At 36.3% G+C, this 20,289-nt stretch overlaps 1 protein-coding gene across 3 annotated transcripts in view; it reads right to left on the bottom strand.

The window, feature by feature from the left end:
- Positions 1–513: 513 nt before the first annotated feature.
- ift74.S (intraflagellar transport 74 S homeolog) overlaps positions 514–20,289 on the bottom strand; it is a 47,371-nt gene continuing 27,595 nt past the window's right edge. For all 3 annotated transcript variants that reach the window (XM_018243787.2, XM_041580100.1, XM_018243786.2), the window contains 11 exons: positions 20,003–20,065; positions 17,993–18,136; positions 17,709–17,749; positions 16,398–16,477; positions 13,751–13,804; positions 11,614–11,711; positions 10,394–10,520; positions 5,137–5,300; positions 3,514–3,639; positions 1,758–1,818; positions 514–768 (listed from right to left, as the gene is read on the bottom strand). In XM_018243787.2, coding sequence (XP_018099276.1) covers positions 653–768; positions 1,758–1,818; positions 3,514–3,639; positions 5,137–5,300; positions 10,394–10,520; positions 11,614–11,711; positions 13,751–13,804; positions 16,398–16,477; positions 17,709–17,749; positions 17,993–18,136; positions 20,003–20,065 — 1,074 coding nt within the window. In that variant the 3' untranslated portion in view covers positions 514–652. The remainder of the gene's footprint in view (positions 769–1,757; positions 1,819–3,513; positions 3,640–5,136; positions 5,301–10,393; positions 10,521–11,613; positions 11,712–13,750; positions 13,805–16,397; positions 16,478–17,708; positions 17,750–17,992; positions 18,137–20,002; positions 20,066–20,289) is intronic.

The following is a 20,289-nucleotide window of genomic DNA, read 5'->3' as shown; positions in this document are numbered from 1 at the left end:
GTGTCCACTTATGTCAGATTGTGTGTCCCCGTTCCCTACTGTGGGGACATCCTGGTCTTGCTCACTCCTTTTCCTGTACTTCGCTTTGTCAGTCTACTATATGTCACAACCCACGCCTAGCTGGAATCTTGCCAGCTATTTTATAAGCTTTTAGATTACTTAAACATTAGTATAAACAGTTTCTCATATAAGTGTGAAAAAGGCAGCAAATCTTTGCAATATATAGATGCTCTAGTCCATTATATGGATGTTCTGTAAGTACAGATTGTATCAGTTAGACATACAAGATATATATAATATTTATAATATATACGACAAAACATGAACCTAAGTTAGATTACGTACCTGTGTTATGTATAACTGTACTGATTGTTTTCTAAATTAAACTAGGGAAAAATATCATAATGATTAAAGCAGCACATGTACAGAAGGCTATATCTCAATGACATCTGAACATCTTTGCTTCCTACAGAAGATGACTACAAATGGAGTTCTAGACACAAGTGAAAATAATTTGTGTGCAAAGAATTTATATTGTATTTATATAGAAAACCATTATTTTAGTGTTAGAATTTGAAACTTTCGTGATGAGCTTTTTGGCCAACAGCTCATCTGCTGAACGTGCTTGTTTGCAGGAAGGAAGAGCTTGGGTTTAGTTCCTGGAGTTCTGCAGAGATTCTGTGAGAATTTTATTATATTCAGCAATTTGTTTAGTTACGGTCTTCATCACATTCCTGTAGTCGCTCTCTTGGCTCTTTGTAGCAATAACTAAACAAAAGTGGGTTAAGGAAAACAAAAAAGATTGCAGTTATTAGATCCCATCCTGATTGGACTTTCTGATTAACTCATGGCAAAGATATCACTTGGGAATCAAAATGAACGTCATTAAAGTGGGTGGAGTGACTATTCAGCCCCTGTATTAATGGCACATATCTATGCTCCGTATTTATAACTCACTCATAACACAATTCTTACTTGTTATTTACTATCCATCATCAGGCCTAGGCACATGGAGTGATTCTAGGGAATATAATCCAACATGTTTTTCTGGGTCTTAAAATCCAGCCGCTCCAGCTTTTTATATTAGTTATATAATTTTGCATCTATTAGGTGGAGCATGCAAAATTCTGAACACTGAAGTCTTCCCTATTCGTATCACATCATTCTTAATCAGATACTGGAGCAGATGCTTAGACTTGTTTAGGTCAGAATAAAGCTGTCCATACATGCTGAGCCTATAACCTCTCAGAAAATGCAAACTACAGCATATATATCCAGAATGCTTTTTAAATATGCACAGAGAAATGGGATCCATTATCCACAACCCCATTATTCATAAAGCTCCAATTACAAAAAATCTCCCATAGTTTGCATTATAATCAAATAATTCACATTTTAAAACAAACATATTAGGTTTAATTAATGTTTAACTGACTTTTTAGTAGACTTAAGGTATGGCGATCCAAATTACAGAAAAAAAACCCCCATATCCCAAGCATTCTGGATATCAGGTCCCATACCTGTATATACTTTTTAAGTTAAATGCACAATAATAATAATAATAATAATAATAATAATAATACTACACTAAGCACTACAATATAAAAAAACACATTGTCCATTCAAAAAAAATGAAAAAAAATAAGATGCATTCATATAACAGTAATAGTAAAAGAAAAAACTCATGATCTTAAGTTGGATGAATTGGAATGCTGTGGCACTTTCTTCATTAGTGGATAATTAAATGGAAAGGATACATTCTTTCATTACAAAGTTATTTTGCTCATGATGTTGCCATTTCTTTTCCAAATTTGTGAGCTGAAAGCCAAGAAAAGCAATTATTTAAAGAAAACACTGAAAACAATGTTGAGATTAAGTATCCCACAAACAGCATGTTCTAAATACAGATTCTTCCCTCCTGTGGGTAGCCACAAGCATATCCTATTATATAGACATAATTAAAAAGCAGACAATTAATTAATAGTTTGAAATGACACATTTCTCCAGCCTCAAAAAGAGACAGTATAATTTTTAACACACACAATTTTACAAACTCATGCTGTCAGCATGCCTTGACTATTACAGGCTTAGGCTACGGACAAACAGGCGGAGAACCACATCGGTTTTTAAAAAAGCTGGCTGCTGCGTAAATACGATAGTGGAAGCCATTGTCTAAACTGGGAACCGTTAACGTATTTACGCATCAGTTTGCTTTTTTTAAAAACCGCTCCGAAACCACTGTGGTTTTCCGCATGTGTCTATAGCCTAGATGGATACTGGCAGTTTTACACCCCATCATCCCCCAAACTAGCAAAACTGCTCTGCATACTCCAGGTGAGGCCTTACCAGGGACCTATAAAGAGGCAAAATGTTTTCATCCCTTGAGTTAATGCCCTTTTTTATGCAAGACAGAACTTTATTTGCTGTAGTAGCCACAGAATGACTGCCCAGAATTAGACAACTTGTTATCTATAAAAATCCCCAGATCCTTCTCATTTAAGGAAACCCCCATCACACTGCCATTCAGTGTATAACTCCCATTTATATTATTTCTGAAAAGTGGCAGCATCCTGCATGGAACCTATATTTCTGCACAATTTAGTATCAGCAGCACAAATAGAGACAGTACTTTCAATGCCCACCTCCAGGTCATTAATAAAATGGTTGAAAAGCAAAGACCAGGTACAAGAGCCCTGCAGTACTCCATTTATCACCACTCTTTGTAGTCTATCTTTTAGCCAGTTCTCTAAACAAGTACAAATACCATGTTAAAGACCAATATTCCTTAAAGGGGAACTCCACAATACCATAACTTAAGCTTTTTGAAAAGTAAACATAATTTCAAGCAACTTTGCAATATACATCAATTAAAAAATATGCATACTTTTCATGATTTAATGGTTCGGAACAGTCCCCTAAGCCTAGTCCCCTGCTCTCCTTCTGATCTGACTAATTTGCTGAGCTGGTCGACTACTGTTACTTTGTATCAGCATCCAGCTTTCCTTAGCCTGCATCCACCAAACCCCACAATTCCATGCACACGTGATTTCAATAAGAATGTCAGTGCAGTGCATTGTGGGTTATGTAGTTCCTGCATGCTGTCTGTAAGCTGTGGAGAAGTTGTTACAATTTGCAACATCAGTGTTTAGTCCCTCCTTCCCTGCCTGGATTTCAAATGATGCAGAAAGAAAAGAACTGTTAAACAGCTGTTTATGGGTATATTAGGGGTTACTGTGTTGTGTGGGCCTCTTTATCAAATTTTGGTTTGGAAGCCGGAGTTCCCCTTTAATTTAACCAGTAATATAGAGAGGAATAAACATAGATGTCCATTTCACAGATTCCATCAAAATTCTTGTGAGATAGCAAATTACATATAGTACTAGCATATATCTATTCTAGGTAACTGGGGTTTATTTATTAACTTGTCTAGGGAAACCAAGCTATTAATGAATTAATGACCATATGCAGATCCTTCATATGTCTGGATATGAGAAGGTGCATTTTAAACAGTACCTGAGAGTGTGTCTCATTCTCTTGCAACTGAGACTTCAGTCTGTTATATTCAGAATTCAGCTGCTCCAATATTTTCTTAAAAGTATCTCTATGCTTGGATAATATGACCATATCCTCTTGGAGTTTCTAAGGATGGGAAGAACAGACAGGTGAAGCAAAAGGTCAGCAGAGGGAAATTAATCCACAAAACTTCTTCAGGAATAAATTAAGGATTAATTTAATGGAAAAAAAATGTATAAAAAAAAAACAGGTACTATTGTAAGGAAAGTAATATGATATAGGTGTCTTAAATGCTCCATAAGCATTGATACCAAATGTACAAATAAGGCTTAGGAGGCATTTTGATTGTTCTCTTAAGCTCTCTTAAGTGTATAGCTACTGTAGTAGTTGTTTCCATTGTGCTTACCAGGAAATGGGCTGCCCAATGGCAAACATCAGGTTCCATTAAGAATGTAATGCTATGTGTGGCTCTTATGCAATGTCCCTTTAACCCCCCCACACACACACAAAAACATTTCATCAGTGAACAGCCACTCTAGTTGTTAAAAGGTTAACAGTAAGGCTGCAGCAACCCCTTAATAACTTATAAATCCGCCTACTCTTCTAACCCACTCTGCCCCCTCCCTCAGGAATTTACTTTGGCTGTTGGCTCATGAGTATGCTCAGTTCTTCTCAGCTCAGATTACTTACACACCCTCCGTTCTAACAGCCAATGAAGAGATAGCATTGCTGGTTTCCAACTGGAAACTCTGGTTGACTGATCCTATTTTTCTCCTAACCACCTCTCCTGAGCTCAGGTTAACCATGACAGTGCTCAACCCCAGCATAACTGTTTATCAAAGTATGTTGTGCCTGTGTAAACCTGCATTCTGCATTGCATGACCTTAACAGCACACATGTCCTGTTGCAGATGTCACTGTTACGGATTCTGTGTCAGAGGGAAAATGGCTGCCAGGTGAAAGCTGCTATTTGTTGTATTGGAAATTGTGATGGGGGGGGGGTGTGTGCAGTACAAATCATGTGGCTTGGGTGAGGAAGATATACATGGTAGGAAATGTAGGCTTTACATGTCCTTTACGAACTTGTGTATACAAAAAAGTGGTGTGGTTTAAGCAATTAAAAATTCTTACTAGTTGAGAAACACAGCACACTATATTAATTGTTTAAATGTGGTGAGAAATGGTGTCACTGTGGGTTTTCTGTTTGCATACCATACTGTATTGGGCACCACAATCTCTAGGCTCATTGCAAGGTGCATCCCACCAATAGAGATGTGCATCAGGCTGAGAATAGAGTCTGTCAAGTGTTTTAATAGTAAGTACCTGTTCATTTTAGCCCAAAAACAGTCATAATCCCCATCCACCACTTGTCCCATGTCCCTGTCTGTATGACAGATGGTGGAGGATGTAGGATTGTCTGTACAACATGATACAAAGATAAGCATAAACAATAATATTTGCAAACTGCTAAGGTTTGATCAGTTAAAGTGGACACCTTAATAAGCATTCGACACTTTGACCTAATAACATGGACACATTTGCTTTGAAGTTGTTGTTACAGTTAACTGCAGTTCTATCCAGAAAACTCAGCCTCATAAAGAACCTTAAAAAAGAAATGCTTTACGTTTTTCTTTTCTTCAGCAGAGGCTCTCAAGGCATCCAAGTTACTGTATGTCTTTACATCTTCAGTCATTTTTTCAATTTTTTCCTTCAAAGACGACAGCTCGCTGTTTATTTTGGACTCCAGCTGTTCCACTTTCATTAGGTCTTGCTGCAGTCGCTGACTCTCTGAGAGACAACAGTTTGTTTTAATTTAACATAAAATATATTAAATGACCTCCCCCCAACCCGCTGTGCACACACTCTCCTTTGCCATTCTTTTTGACATGGATGTGATTTGATATTAACCTTTCTAATATTGGTAAGCTCTGGCCCATTATTCCATATTACCAAACATTTGTAGCCTCAGTCATCACACAGTATACTGTGTGCCCACCACCTAAATGTACAGCCCTGAATTATAGTCTCGGCATGTGCTGAAATGAATCTCTCGGCTTGCTAGCACATAACACATTTACAGTGCATTGAACTGACCCTTCTATGTGTGTCTGTTACACACTGCACAAAATTAATACATCCCTAAGTGCTTCTGTACATTCCAAAACCCTGTAGAGCATAGTACTCACCCAATACCCCATACACACATTACACACTTCACTACACTATCAACCCAAAGAACCCCAGAACGAATGCACAACTGACTATTCCCAATGCACTACACTGCAACCCCTAATTACCATTCAGTACTTGGATCTGTAAATCTGTAACCTTGTAGTGCAATACAAAGCTATGCTGCTACGACCCTTTATTACACAGCACATCAATGCTCCTGGACTACACTAATCAGTACCTATTACTACTTATATTTACATTTTACATACCCTAATACAAAGCAGCCTATTAAAAAATTACTTTTGGATTAGTTAGCTGCATAAACAAATAACTGGTCAACTGAGCGCTGGCACAAGGGTGTTTATAGCAGCTGGGCAATGCCACAGCATGGGTTAGACTGATCGATTTCTTTCTGTGTTTTGTGTACAAATTGTATCCAAATATTGGCTATAGCTGCAATTCAGCCTTTATAACAGGGAACTATTTAAAGGTACATGTCAATTAAAAGCTCCCTGCTTTCTTACTAGAGCTCCTGAGCTAAGGGTAAGTGCACATGGTCTTACTACTCAGTCCCACTGTTTGCTGGGGGACTTTATTTTAATTGCACTACATACTAATGCATAGTGTAAGATACGTACAATGAGGGGCCTTGACGTGGTTCGTGAGTTTACGGTACATATTTTGCCCAAAGCGTGGTACTAACACCTCATTGTTTGTAGTACAGATATAGGATCCGTTATCTGGAAACCCGTTGTCCAGAAAGTTCTGAATTACGGAAAGGCCATCTCCCATAGACTGCATTTTATCCAAATATTCAAAAATGATTTCCTTTTTCCCTGTATTAAGAAAACAGTATCTTTTAACTGAATATCTCTGGTCTTGTGGATCCATTTGAGTGCCGGTCAGCCCTGCTTCTTTATCTTCTTAAGAAAACAGTACCTTGTACTTGATCCAAACTAAGATATAATTAATCCTTATTGGAAGCAAAGGCAGCCTATTTAATGTTTACAAGATTTTCTAATAGACAAGGTGTGAAGATCCAAATTACTGAAAGATCCATTATCCAGAAAATCCCAGGCCCCGATCATCCTGAATAACAGGTCCCATGCCTATAATTATTTTTAAAGGCAACCCATGCTCTGGCAAACTTTCTCTTTCTTGCTGTGTACAAATATTGGCTTTTTATCGTTTATAACAGCTGGTTGATGGTTACTTAAAGGAAAACTATACCCCTCAAACAATGTAGTTCTCTATAAAGATATATCACTTAAGGGTAGGGACACACTGGGCGATTTGGGGAGATTTAGTCGCCTGGCGACTAATCGCCGCGACTTTCCACGACCAATCTTCCCCGAATGCCTCCCCTCGCTCTGCGCCTGGCTAAAATGAAAAATCGCCTGCGCTAATCACACGCGGCGATTTGTTTTCCGAAGTCGCCCGAAGTTTCCTCGTGAGGCAACTTCGGGCGACTTCGGAAAGCGAATCGCCGTGTGTGATTAGCGCCGGCGACTTTTCATTTTATCCAGGCGCAGAGTGAGGGGAGGCATTCCGGAAGAAAAGTCGCTGCGATTAGTCGCCAGGCGACTAAATCTCCCCAAATCGCCCAGTGTGTCCCTACCCTAAAACAGCTCATATATATAAAACCCTGCTTCATGTAAATAAACCATTTTCATAATAATATACTTTTTTAGTAGTATGTTCCATTGTAATGATGAATAGAAAATTGCCATTTGTTAAAAATTAGGACCGCCTCCTGGGATCATACCATTCACTGTGCACACAAACATACCAACGAACCATACATGTTAGGTCACATGAGTCAATTAACAGACAGAGTTGTGTCTTTTGCTTCCACACTTCTTCCTGTTACAGTTACAGTTGTAGTATTTCTGGTCAGGTGATCTCTGAGGCAGCACACAGACCATCACAAAATGGTGGTTCAAGGCAAGAGATGTAAAGGTCAATATTTACCTATCTATCTATTCTATCTATTCTATCTATCTATCTATCTATCTATCTATCTATCTATCTATCTATCTATCGGTATGACAAGATGTCACTTTATTTGATATAAACTATCTGTTGCTCAAGTGTTCATTTTGGGGGTATAGTTTTCCTTTAAACAAAACATTAAGCAATGTAAAAATGCAGTGTGGATGTCTGTACTCTACCTGAGACTGCAGGCAATTTTAGAAGATTAACTCTTCTGTAAAATTTTAAACTGTCAGGCTATTGGCACAAAGGGCAATGTATACTCTGGTGCCATCCAGCAGAAACCAGTAGTGATCAGCAGGAGACAAAATGTCTTGGTCTGCCTGTCACCACTATTATTAGTTAATGGAAAGTGCTCTGACGCCATTAGCCTTACCCTTTTGCTTTGACTTTACTACTAGAGCGATGCTGAAAACAAAGTGCCCAAGGTTTAATTTATCTTTTTCTTAAAATCACAGTGAGAAACTCTGCAGCAACTTTCTTTTTAATAAATAAATAATGCCAGTCAGGAAGAGGATACAACCCAGTTCCTCTAGATATGCACTGAAGTAGCAGAAGGTGTGTACAAAGCAATCTTGCCTGTGACCGAGCTCTGTGACCGAAGGAAAAATATCTTGGAAACAATAGCAGCAGTGAATTTGTTTACTCTTCGCAGTTTCCTTTTTCTTCTACAGCCCTAATATCTCTTCTTTTTTTAAAAAAAATCTTAAACCATGCTACAGATTAAAAGGGTACTGGAAGCGGTTTAGAATCTAGTGCTTCCAGGGATATTCTACACATCCATTATGAATTTTGAGAACATTAACATTAATTTTATACTTTTAATTTTGCTAAGAAAAACAAGTGAGCTCCAACTGCTTTTGTATGTATGTATGTATATGTATGCTATTATCATTAGATAACAGTAAGTATTGTACATTTGATCACAATGACTTGGGCACTAGACATTTTAACTGGCTGCTCTGATGATAATAGTACAGCAATTCCTGTTCACATGGATACACACAAAGGGGCCAGATATTGGTGTAGGGAGACAATTAGTTACGGGGTAAAATTGTTTATGTGGTTTGAAGTAGAGAAAGGTACTGGGACTTGTTCAAACCTGCATGGTAAGTGTCTGGCCACACGGGCAGATTCGGGGAGATTTGTTGCCAGGCGACAAATCTCGTCTTCTTCACGGCAACTAATCTCCCTGATCTGCCTTCCGCTGGCCAAAATGAAAGTCGCACTTCGTTTTCCAAAGTCATCCGTAATTGCGAGGAAACTTCAGGTGACTTCGGAAAACGAAGCACTCCGAGTGCCTGCCCTCAGGCGATTTTCATTTTAGCCAGATAGGGGAGATTTGGAAAAGAGGAGACTTGTCGCCTGGCGACTAATCTCCCCGAATCTGCCCGTGTGGCCAGACCCTAAGGCTGGGTCAGTCCAACTATCTAGTGAAAATCAGATAGTAGTACATGAGATGGGGTACATGAGATTACGCAATACAGTATAATCCATCCTACAGCTTTGGAGTGGATATATCACACTGCTTAGAACTCACTTTTGCCTTCAACACAAGTCAAGGCATGAGAAGAGTACTAAAGCCATCTGAGCACCAATATCCGATATAGACTGCAGAATGAATACATTCTTATAACTACTTTTGACCTCTAGGGGGTATCAAGGATCGAATTAAAAATTAAATTCAAAATTTTTTAAGGTCAAAACTGTCAAATTCAACCAGGGAGTTATCCAAACTTGAGTTTTTTAAAAAGAATTTAATTTGATTTTCAAGATTTATCATACTCTGGCCCTTTATGAATTCAAATTCACCATTTGCCACCTAAAACCTGCTGAATTACTGTTTAAGTCAATGGGAGAGGTGCAGGGATCAATATGGAGATGTTTGCTGCCTTCCTGACATTCAAATTTTGTCTCCATCTAATTCGATTCGAGTTTTCGGGTTGTTTAAATTCGTCCGAGTTTTACAAATTAGATTTTATTAATAAATTTCAACTAGACAAATTTCAAATTTATGAGAGTTTTAAAAAAACTCACATGAATTCGAAATTCGACCCTTGATTAATGTGCCTCTAGGTGTCCGTTATGAAAGGTGCTTTGACATTAGCTGTACAGCCAGTTTTGGGTGCAATTCTTGTATGTGCTAAAGGAAAAGAGAGTGCTGGGTATAGTACACTTTAGGGTATCATGCTTACTGAAAGCATACTCTACTCAAATAGATTAAAAGGAAGCCTTGTGTATTTACATATTCAGTAAACGGCCCGCAAAGCACATATCATATGGTGATCTTTGTAGGCATATGAAAGTCTTCTTTATCACCAAAGGCACAAACAAAGCACAGTAAGTCCTATGGACCGATAAACACATATCCACAATAACTAATTAATTTGATGCAATAAAAATTTAACAAATATACAAAACAAGTCATAAGTACTTAAAAAATAAAACACAAGTAAAAAATGCAAGTGATTGGAATGTAAATGACTCTGTGAGTGTCCAATGGAATGGTGACATGCCACATCTACAGGAGTTCCTCAGCCACTTCAGCTTCCAGTGAAGAGGAGCACTGGCCTGGAGGGTTTCAAGATAGGGATGATAATCAATGCACCTGTTAACTTGAGAAACTCCAGGCCAGTGCTAACAAATTGGCATCCTCAGTGATGACTTTTCTTCTCCTTTAAGGATGTTTAAATGTTAAAGAAAAAAACTGTACTCACCAAAGTTCAGATTTTTGGCTGTACTCTGTGATTTATGCATTTCAGTTTCTTTAAAGCTAAGGTCTTCCTGCATCATCCTAAGTTCTTCAGCAGTAACAGATGATATCTGCTTCATTCTGTTCATGCTCTGAGGTAAAATGAAAAATTCTTAGAGGAAGCTATAAAGATGTTAAAAAAAGCAAACACTGTACACAAGTATGGTATACTCAAATGTTAATGGACTGGTAAACTCTCTGAGAGCTGTATTTCAACAAAACAAAGGCTATATTAAATAGGAATCTTACCTGCTCTGCATGCATTAAGCAGTTTAATTTGTTTTTAAGCATTCGGCACTATAGAATGGTGGACATAGTATTGTTAATGTGTTATATTGGCAAACCAAAATTACACAATAATTTGTATGGTTTACTTTTTACTGTAAGTAAAAATTATGGTGGTGATAGAATCCCTTAAGGGCTGGGTCATTGATTTTACTCCTGATTTTAAATTTTTTTCCCCACTAATTACACTTTTTTTACACAGCTTTAAAATATGCCCCTTAAAGGGATTCTGTCATGATTTTTATGATGTAGTTTTTACAGTATTTCTAAATTACACTGTTTACACTGCAAATAATTCACTCTACCATATAACATTTCATTCCTAAACAAGCAAGTGTATTTATTTTAGTTGTAATATTGGTGTGTAGGCAGCAATCTCTGGTTATTTTGCCTGGTCATGTGCTTTCAGAAAGAGCCAGCACTTTAGGATGGAACTGCTTTCTGGCAGGCTGTTGTTTCTCCTACTCAATGTAACTGAATGTGTCTCAGCGGGACCTGGATTTTACTATTGAGTGCTGTTCTTTGATCTACCACGCAGCTGTTATATGGTGTTAGGGAGCTGCTATCTTGTTTCCTATTGTTCTGTTGTTAGGCTGCTAAGGGGAAAGGGAGGGGTAATATCACTCCAACTTACAGTACCAAAGAGTGACTGAAGTTTATCAGAGCACAAGTCACATGACTGGGGGCAGCTGGGAAACTGACAATGTGTCTAACCCCATGACAGATTTCAAAATTAAATATGTTTTCTCTTTTAAGAAATGGATTTCAGTGCAGAATTATGCTGGAGCAGCACTATTAACTGATGTGTTTTGAAAAAAAAAACATTTTTTCCCATGACAATATCCCCTTAAATCAGATCAGTCTCTGGTTCTTAAGTGCACAGATCACTCAGAAACTTACCCTGCTGGTATGTTCCAAAAAGATGACAATATTTGCTTCTATTTCTGATTTACGCTCATGGTCCTGATTCTTACTTTCCTCAAAGTTAGAAAGAAATTCTTAATGGAAAAAAAAAATTGAGTTAACTCTAATGAATATACACTGGATTTTGTCTTCTTATGAATGGTAATGAATTAAAGTGCCAATGCTTAAAGGAGAACTAAACTCCACAATAAGAAAACCCCTACCTACTACCCTAGGTAGTCCACCTCCCTGCTCCCCCCACGCATAGTTAGTTACCCCTAAGTGTTTGCTCACGTATCAGGGCAGAGTAAATACAGCATAGCTCATGGGCACCACCTTCTGAATCTGCGTTTTCCATATTAGCGCATGCGCAGTTGGAGCAGTCTTCTGGTTTGTAGCAACTGCGCATGCAACATAAATGCTGGAAATTTACAAAGGCCTTTTCTTTTTGGGGGGGTTTATTTCTTCTTTAATAGATTATTTTAAACTCAAAGCAGTGAAATATATCAATTAACTTGAAGAAAAGTGCCTGCAATTCATTGAAATGAGAGTAAGAAAAGGAAAATAGTACAGAAGGTGGAGCTGTCTCGAAAACTAAAAGATATGTGGGTATGACAACACAAATGTTGAGACTGAGACTACAACAGCACTGTAGCTCCATCAGAAATGCAGGGAAATGTGAACAAGGTGAATACAACTTAGTTTAAATTTATTTAATAAGCATTGGCACTTTAATTAATTACCTATTGATAACTGAAATGTATTCATAAATATGGTGTCTGGCTAAAATGTTGACTCATGATGACTCTATGGATAGTTGTGTTTGTCTTCAGTTAGGCAGCTAACTGTTATCTAGTAACCAGAGGTTATTTATCAAAACTTGGCAAATTTGCACCTGGGCACTTACTCATAGCAACCGATTAGTAATCAGACAATTAAAGCTAACTTTGGATTGGTTGTCATGGGTTACTGCCTAGGTACAAATTTGCCCAGTTTATATGTGAGACCGCAGACTGCACTACCTGCAGACTGACACTTGCTGCACATTCAGGCCACCGGCGTGTTCAAGTTGAGGCAGAGCTCTTCCTAACTGTGCCCCACTTCTGCGTAAGGTGGTGTCTAGTAAGGCCAGCCCTGTTCCCTCCGTGATGTCAAGAGTAAATATTACAAATGAGAAGCCCACTTCTGAAATGCATTACTTATGCACTGCCTAATAAGACTAGGTGCACTGTTACTGGTTGGAAGAAGGACGTGTCTGGTCTGTGGAACTCTAGTTGAATATCCCTGTTCTACAGATAAACACAAAAAATGCAAATAATAATTTTCCAGCAATGGTACTTCAACAGGGACCTTCAAAGTGTTGTAAAAGATATTATTTCACCAGCTTATTATTTAAAAAAAACTTTTTTTCTTTTGTGCTGGGATTTTATTTTTATATAGCCAGCATATAATCATGAGTTCTATATGAGGACACTGTTGGCCACTCATCAGTGCAATTCTTAATACATCAATCTATTCACTTTTCCTGATTTCTTAGAAAAAAAATGTGCAGGATGTGCAAAAAGGCAGGAAGCTAAGAAACGGACATTTCCTGTTAAGCTATATCTGCCTTAAGGAGAAAACACAAGTCTTAACGGAAGCCATAAAGATAAACAAACATATTGAGCTGGAGACAAATTCTTTGTTACTCCATACTGAAATGGAGACATATTCCTAGTAATAATAAGTCAAATTGCAATACATTTTTGTTGGCAGCTTTATAAATTATAATTGTGCATCAAGTCAGCATGTGTTGATTTAAGGTCTTTTACTATTAAGTCTGGGTTTGATAATAAGAAGGACTACACCTACCATAAAAATGAAAAAAATATTGCTAGAATACAGTATACCACAACAAAGTGTTGGAACTGAAAGGTGTTTTGAAGTTATTTGTATCTCTTTGCTAGGTTTTCTGCAATTTAGTGGCCTTTTGATTAATTTCTGAATGTATTTGTAACTTCCTTGTGACACACAGATTTTGGTCAGTACAAGGCAAGAAGTTAGTAAACAGGCACATCTGTGTCACTGACCTTATGCAATTCATTCATAGGCCATGCACTTATATGCTAATACACAGGTTATTGTTGTCACTTACTGTCCATGCTTTCTTCTCTCTTCTTCAGCTCTTTATACTTTTGCTTCTTCTCACCTAGAAAATACAAGTTATAATATGTTTGGCATGGATGCCCAGGCTTTGACAATGTGAGGAATACTTTTAGTGAAGTTATCACATCAGGGCCCACTACTTTGTTACACTGCTCTGAGAAATGTATCTTTGTATGTAAATGAAAAACTAATGTGTGAAGCAATTTGTTGTTGGGCAGCTGAGATGTACTAACCAGCAGCTCAAGATCTACCAATGTATCACGTTCCAGCTTTTGGACACCTATGTTAAACATAATCTGACTGGGCAAAGCCCTTTAACTTGAGCTAAAGTAAGAGTTTGGTCAGACCTTTAAAGCAAGCAGGGCATTTGTCTCCATATCTTAAGAATGGCTTAGTTTAAAATATATGTAACATTTATTTTCATGCCAGTTTCCCCTTTAACATGTGTAGGTATCCCATGCTGATGTAGAAATAAGATGATGATTGCTGAGGATGCATTTTTCCTTAATTAATCTGTATCCGCATGCTCTTTCCTTGAAATTAAACAATAAGAAATTTCCATTGGGATGGCCAGCAAGGGTTTCCTTGCAGCTGTAGGATGTCTTACAGGCTTCCCTTATAGTCTACACAATTTTTCTCCTGCTCCCTTTCCTCCTTAAGAAAATCATTATAATTCTACATGTGGTCTCTATATTACAACTCAGATTAAGATATCTAGAATCATGAGTTGGTTAATGGTTTTTCTGTATGAAGACCAGTATAAATAAGTATAAAAAAGGATTTGGATTGGATCATATGTGTACAGCAAAAACATATGATTCCAGTGCTCGTGAAGCATGTTTTGAGGAAAACAACTGAAGGTTGTTCATAGTTACCAAGATTACATATACATTATTACAGCAGCAAGATGGAGATTGGTAGAGGAACAATGACATTAGGTAGGTGCACAACAGTATGTAAGAAGAAGGGATTGTATCACTAAGTAACTAGCTATTTCTCCATGTCTAGTTAGTTTCTAATGGACAAAAAAATATACTGAAGAATTATTGAGGAAAGCGATTTTAACTTAGTTTAAGAGATAAGGAGTTTTTTAAGTAAAAGTGATGGTTTAGAACAGGACTCCATAACCTTTTTAAGTTTACCCAGAATTCATGTCAGTTGATCAAATCAAAAGGTTGCCAAATGAAAGTGAATATACTTACGATGTATATCTTTAAAAAAAAAGTCTTGCTTGAAATCACAGGGCATTTCAAACAAAAAGTGTAAAACAGAGCTCGACAGTCTGCAAGAAGAAAATTCCACTGCTCTCATTTCTATGGGACTTTTCAGGAGCATTTATAAAAGGGTGACCTTTAATTTTGACGGATGGATATATATGCCCCTAGAAATCAATAGAGAGTGGCAGAATTTTCCCTCTAAAGGAGAGTGGCAAGTTCTGTTTTACTCTTTGTTAACTATGCCCCATAATATTAAACATATGTTTTTTCTGAAATAATGATTGCTAATAATACACATTTCCCTGGAAAAAAGTTAGACAAGTTTTTATGCAGTGTCCGGCAGTGTTATGGCATTAGCTAGTCTAGAACACTGAATATTTTTAGCTGGTACATTTCTATAACACATTCATATTAACCTTCTGCAAAGCATTCCCACAGGAGAAAGAAGCAATAGAAAATAGACAAAAAAGGCCTCACAGGGAACAGGAGTAGTGAGTTTCACAACTTACACAAGTCGCACAAACAACTTTATAGGGGCAGAGTTACTAAAAGGAGGGATCTGAATGATCAGCAGTTAGACTCTTCTCATTTGCTAAAGTCTTGCCTGACAGTCAAAATATGTTTAACATTGCTTTGGGGAGTTAAACATCATTCTGTTCATTGTGGAGTTAAAGCTCAACACTGCCTACTTATTATTAAATCTTAATGCAAATAAATGCGAGGATCAATGATCTGAACTAAAAGTTTATGACAAATGGGACAAGGTGCAAATAACATTCTCAAAGTTCCTGCACTTTGCACCATATTCCATAAGTGGCCTTAGGCCTGCATTCACAGCACAGTATTCATGAGAAACGAGGGGGAAGGAAGAGGCATGTAGGTGTCCCCCTACCACCCCCTAACTTTGCATTTGCTGCATACACAAACTCTATGTAGTCATGAGTATAATAAATTGTAATTAATGTGCTGACAGTTATTATACATTCATCTTAAACAACAAGGAAATGCTAATTGACTGTTAGGTATCCCATAATGAATTTATAATTATTTTCTTTTCTCTGGGCCAGTACTGCTATTCAGAAAAAAGTGCACCGGCCTGTGCCATCATCTTACTATATTACTAGGCTTCTCCTGCGCATTTGTGATGCCTATCCTATTTTACTCAACACCTTGAGAAATGTAAATAAGTTTGATTTTTTTTTACTTGAAGGAGCCTCATCGAGGCAAAAACTGGAATCACTGGTGCCTAACATATTAGCACCCCCAATGAATCAAGCTTTCCATTTCTTTTCAAGGATACACATCAACCCATAATATGCAATAATATTTAAGTACATAATGTATATCATTTGTAACTCAGCAGTAGTAGTTTCTTAAAATTAAATAAATAAATCAAATTTCAAATGAAATGGAATGTACCTTGGTGTTCCTCCAAATCCATATCCAGCCTTCCTAGTTCTTCACTGAGCTGCTTGGCCTTTTCCTTCATGTCAGTTAATCTACAAACAGCAGTAAAAAGAAAAAATATTCTCTGTAATAATAATATAGTGTTGTATACTTGATCCCAACTAAGCTGCATGAATCCATATTAGTAACAATACAATCCGAATGTTTTTTTTTTTTTAAGTTTAAATTATTCTTAGTAGATGTAAAGTATGGAGATTCAAATAACAAAAAGATAATTTATCTGGAAAAACCAAGGTTGCAAGAATTCCAGATAACAGCTGAAATACCTCTAAATATTTTCAATGGCAGGAAAAATAAACAAACATGTACACTGTTGCAAAAGAAAAAATAAACACACAAGACACCACAAGCTCTTAAAACTGAAAATACTGTGGATGTCACAGTCACTACGGATATTGCCAAGCTATATTTTTGTCTGTGTACATTTCACTCAAATATAATTATTGCATATGTTTAATATGCACTTCTGGGGTTTATACGCAACAGAATGTGTTATGGCACCATACCGAATGTGTTATCTAGTGGAAAAGTGGATTTGTCAAAAATCTAATTACAAAGCGGATAATATATCAACTGAAAGCTATCATAAAAATAGTATATACCAACATAGAAAATATTAAATAAACCAGGGTTTTTAATACCAGTGCACAAAAGGTGTTAATTGTATAATTCAATACAAATCAATAACCGTACTATTTTATGTACAAATTTTAAGTACAAATTTAGTAACCATACACATAGGAAAATAGAATTTTGCATGCTGTACAAGACTGACATTCAGGGCCACAGTAATAAAAAGAAAGAGGTTGCATTGTCTAATACACAAACATGTATGTTTAATGTATATTTAACATACATTTGTATATATTTTACCAAGATCCCAAGTTTTTGCTCATTAAAAAAGCAACCCCACAGCATGATGCTCCCATCACCATACTACTGAAATAGATATGCATCAAGCATATCAAGAGCTCTGTATACGACTGCCTTTATAAAAGCATGCAAAATAAAATAATGTAAAAATAACCAGGTAAAAGATACACATCTGTAGTTTGAAAAAAAAGCATACAGGTATGCGATCCGTTATCTGGAAACATGGAATTATGGAAAGGACATCTCATATAGACTTATTTTATTTAAATAATCCACATTTTTTAAAAAGGATTTCCTTTAAAAGCTGTTTGTGATAACTTGTGTAGGGATAACAGATCTGTGCCTTTAATTTTCACATCATTTTTATATGCTCTTTAACAGGATACTTACTGCCTCTCCATGCTTGCAATTTCCTGATTGTCTTCCTTCACCTATTAAAGACAAAAGGGCCAAAAACATTTTAAATGCCGGTAACAATTTCCACTACATAATTATGAAATTCTGACTAGAAATTTGCATTGTTTCATTAAGTTCATTCTTGGTTCCCATGTCTTGCAATGAGCCATTAATTAAACTTATCCTACAAGTAGACAAAAGGAAAAAATGCTATGCTGCCTATTTTGTGGTAAAAATTGGGTAAAACTTTCTAAAAGGTTTGAGACTCCTTTCATCACCTGCTTCAGTAATCTTTCTCTTTCTTCTTGTGGTGAGCCCATGCTTTTGTCTTCTGCTATTGTTTGATCTCGTCGAGACTCCAGTTCATGAAGTTTCTCATACAACTTTACGGCTTCCTGCTTAACTTGAGAATGGGCAATATCCTGAAGAAAACAAAAAACAGTTGCAGTAGGTCCAGGCCTATGATAAACTAAATATGCATATTAAGAACACTGGGTGGAGAAGCAATAAGTGATATAGTAATACAAAGTTTGAAACCACAATTGTGAAGCGCTTTGTCAATCAATCCTAAAGTTAACTGGGGGACAAAAATGTTATGGTCTGCTTCACAACTGTGGTTTCATATGTGTGAGCATATACATAAATATAAAAGCAGGTTTCTTATTTATTAACATATTTTCTGAAGTGCTGGTTGTTTTTTTTAAATATGTACAAAACATATGTAACAACACTAAAATCTGATAGGATACAATAAATAAGAATTAATTAAAGGGTAGATGCAAAGTAAAAAAACAGCAACAGAACCTTATGCACTTCATGTTTTCTCTTGCTATAGTATCAATAGGTTTGTTGATGTTTATCCATATATATATATATATATATATATATATATATATATATATATATAGTTTGCTATAAAGAAAGAAATGCAGTTTGTAGTATTTTGCCTGTACACAAAAGCAGCTACTTCCCATATACCACATAACATGTTCTATTCTAAATGTGGCAAAGGTGAAATACAGTGCAGTTTGTAGATAATAACCACGAAAGAGGATTATAAAGAATTCAATAGCACTTTTGTTTCTATGTTCACCCTCTGCTATTCATCTACAGTGCTCATATGTGAAACACAGTTATGCTTTTTTTGGCTAAAATGATGGCTCAAACTTGTATGCAGACAAGGGAAATAGAGACAAGAAGCAGGAAGTATATATATATATATATATATATATATATATATATATATATATATATATATATATATATATATATATATATATATATATATATATATATATACACATACATACATACATACATACATACAATACCACCAAAAAGAATCCGCACTCTCAGGGTTTATAGATGAATAGAATGGTCTTTATTTACAGAACTTCAGTCTGGCATTTCGCTTATAGATGAATAAAATTGGTCTTTATTTACAGAACTTCAGTCTGGCGTTTCGGCCCGAAACGTCAGACTGAAGTTCTGTAAATAAAGACCAATTTTATTCATCTATAAACCCTGAGAGTGCAGATTCTTTTTGGAGGTATTGTGAAAATTTGATGTTTCTGCACCCAGGCATACATACTAACTTTGTCATGAGTGCTGGCAGCTTCGTGGAGTATATATATATATATATATATATATATATATATATATATATATATATATATATATATATATATACATACACAATGAATCTCTTATTGTGGACAATGGAGGCCTCAAGCTAAACCCAGAAATAAATGCAATACTTAATCCCAGAATGAATATGGATTGTATAAATGAGATTTCATTGGAAAGGGGCTAAACACCATTCCAAAAATTTCCCTTACTGTCAGTGTTAGCCAATCAGTAGGCCAAGTGCTCTGTGGTCTACTTTTCAATAGGTGGTAGACCTACATGAAAGCAACCACAGGTATTGGACCTGTTATCTGGAAACCTGTTATCCAGAAATCTTCACATTATTGGTACGTCATCTCCCATAGACTCCGTTGTAATCAAATAATTCCAATTTTTAAAAATGATTTACTTTTTCTCTGTCATAAAACAATACTTTGTATTTGATCCCAACTAAGATATACAGTAAGTCATTCTTATTGGAGGCAAAACAATCTTATTGGGTTTATTTAATATCTAAATTATCTTCAAGTATGGAGAACCAAATTACAGAAAGAGCTCTTATCTGAAAAAACACCAAGGCCTAAGCATTCTGGATAACAGATCCTATTGCAATACTTACGTTTTGGTCTAGGTGACAATTTGTCACATTTACAAATACTTACAGCCTCTAAAGACTCTTTCTTTGCATTCAGTGCATCAAGTTCTTGTTGATGAATATCTAAATCCTAAATAAAAGCAAATAAAAAACTTTTTTAAAGATATGAAATATTAACTGAAAAAGAAAACAACTAAAGATGAAATCCTACAAGGTAAGCGCCATGGGGTAGTCATCTACAAAACCTGAACACTGTTCTGTATAATAATAAAGAAAAAGCTTTATAAACATGGGCAAGTAAAGTGTATATAAAAGTTAAAATAGTAGAAAATGGACAGTTTAAATAAAAGCAAT

The sequence above is a fragment of the Xenopus laevis genome, chromosome 1S, assembly GCF_017654675.1.
Source record: "Xenopus laevis strain J_2021 chromosome 1S, Xenopus_laevis_v10.1, whole genome shotgun sequence".
Classification (NCBI taxonomy): domain Eukaryota; kingdom Metazoa; phylum Chordata; class Amphibia; order Anura; family Pipidae; genus Xenopus; species Xenopus laevis.
Note: the sequence above shows the minus strand (reverse complement) of the source record. Positions and strands in the feature narration are given on the sequence as shown.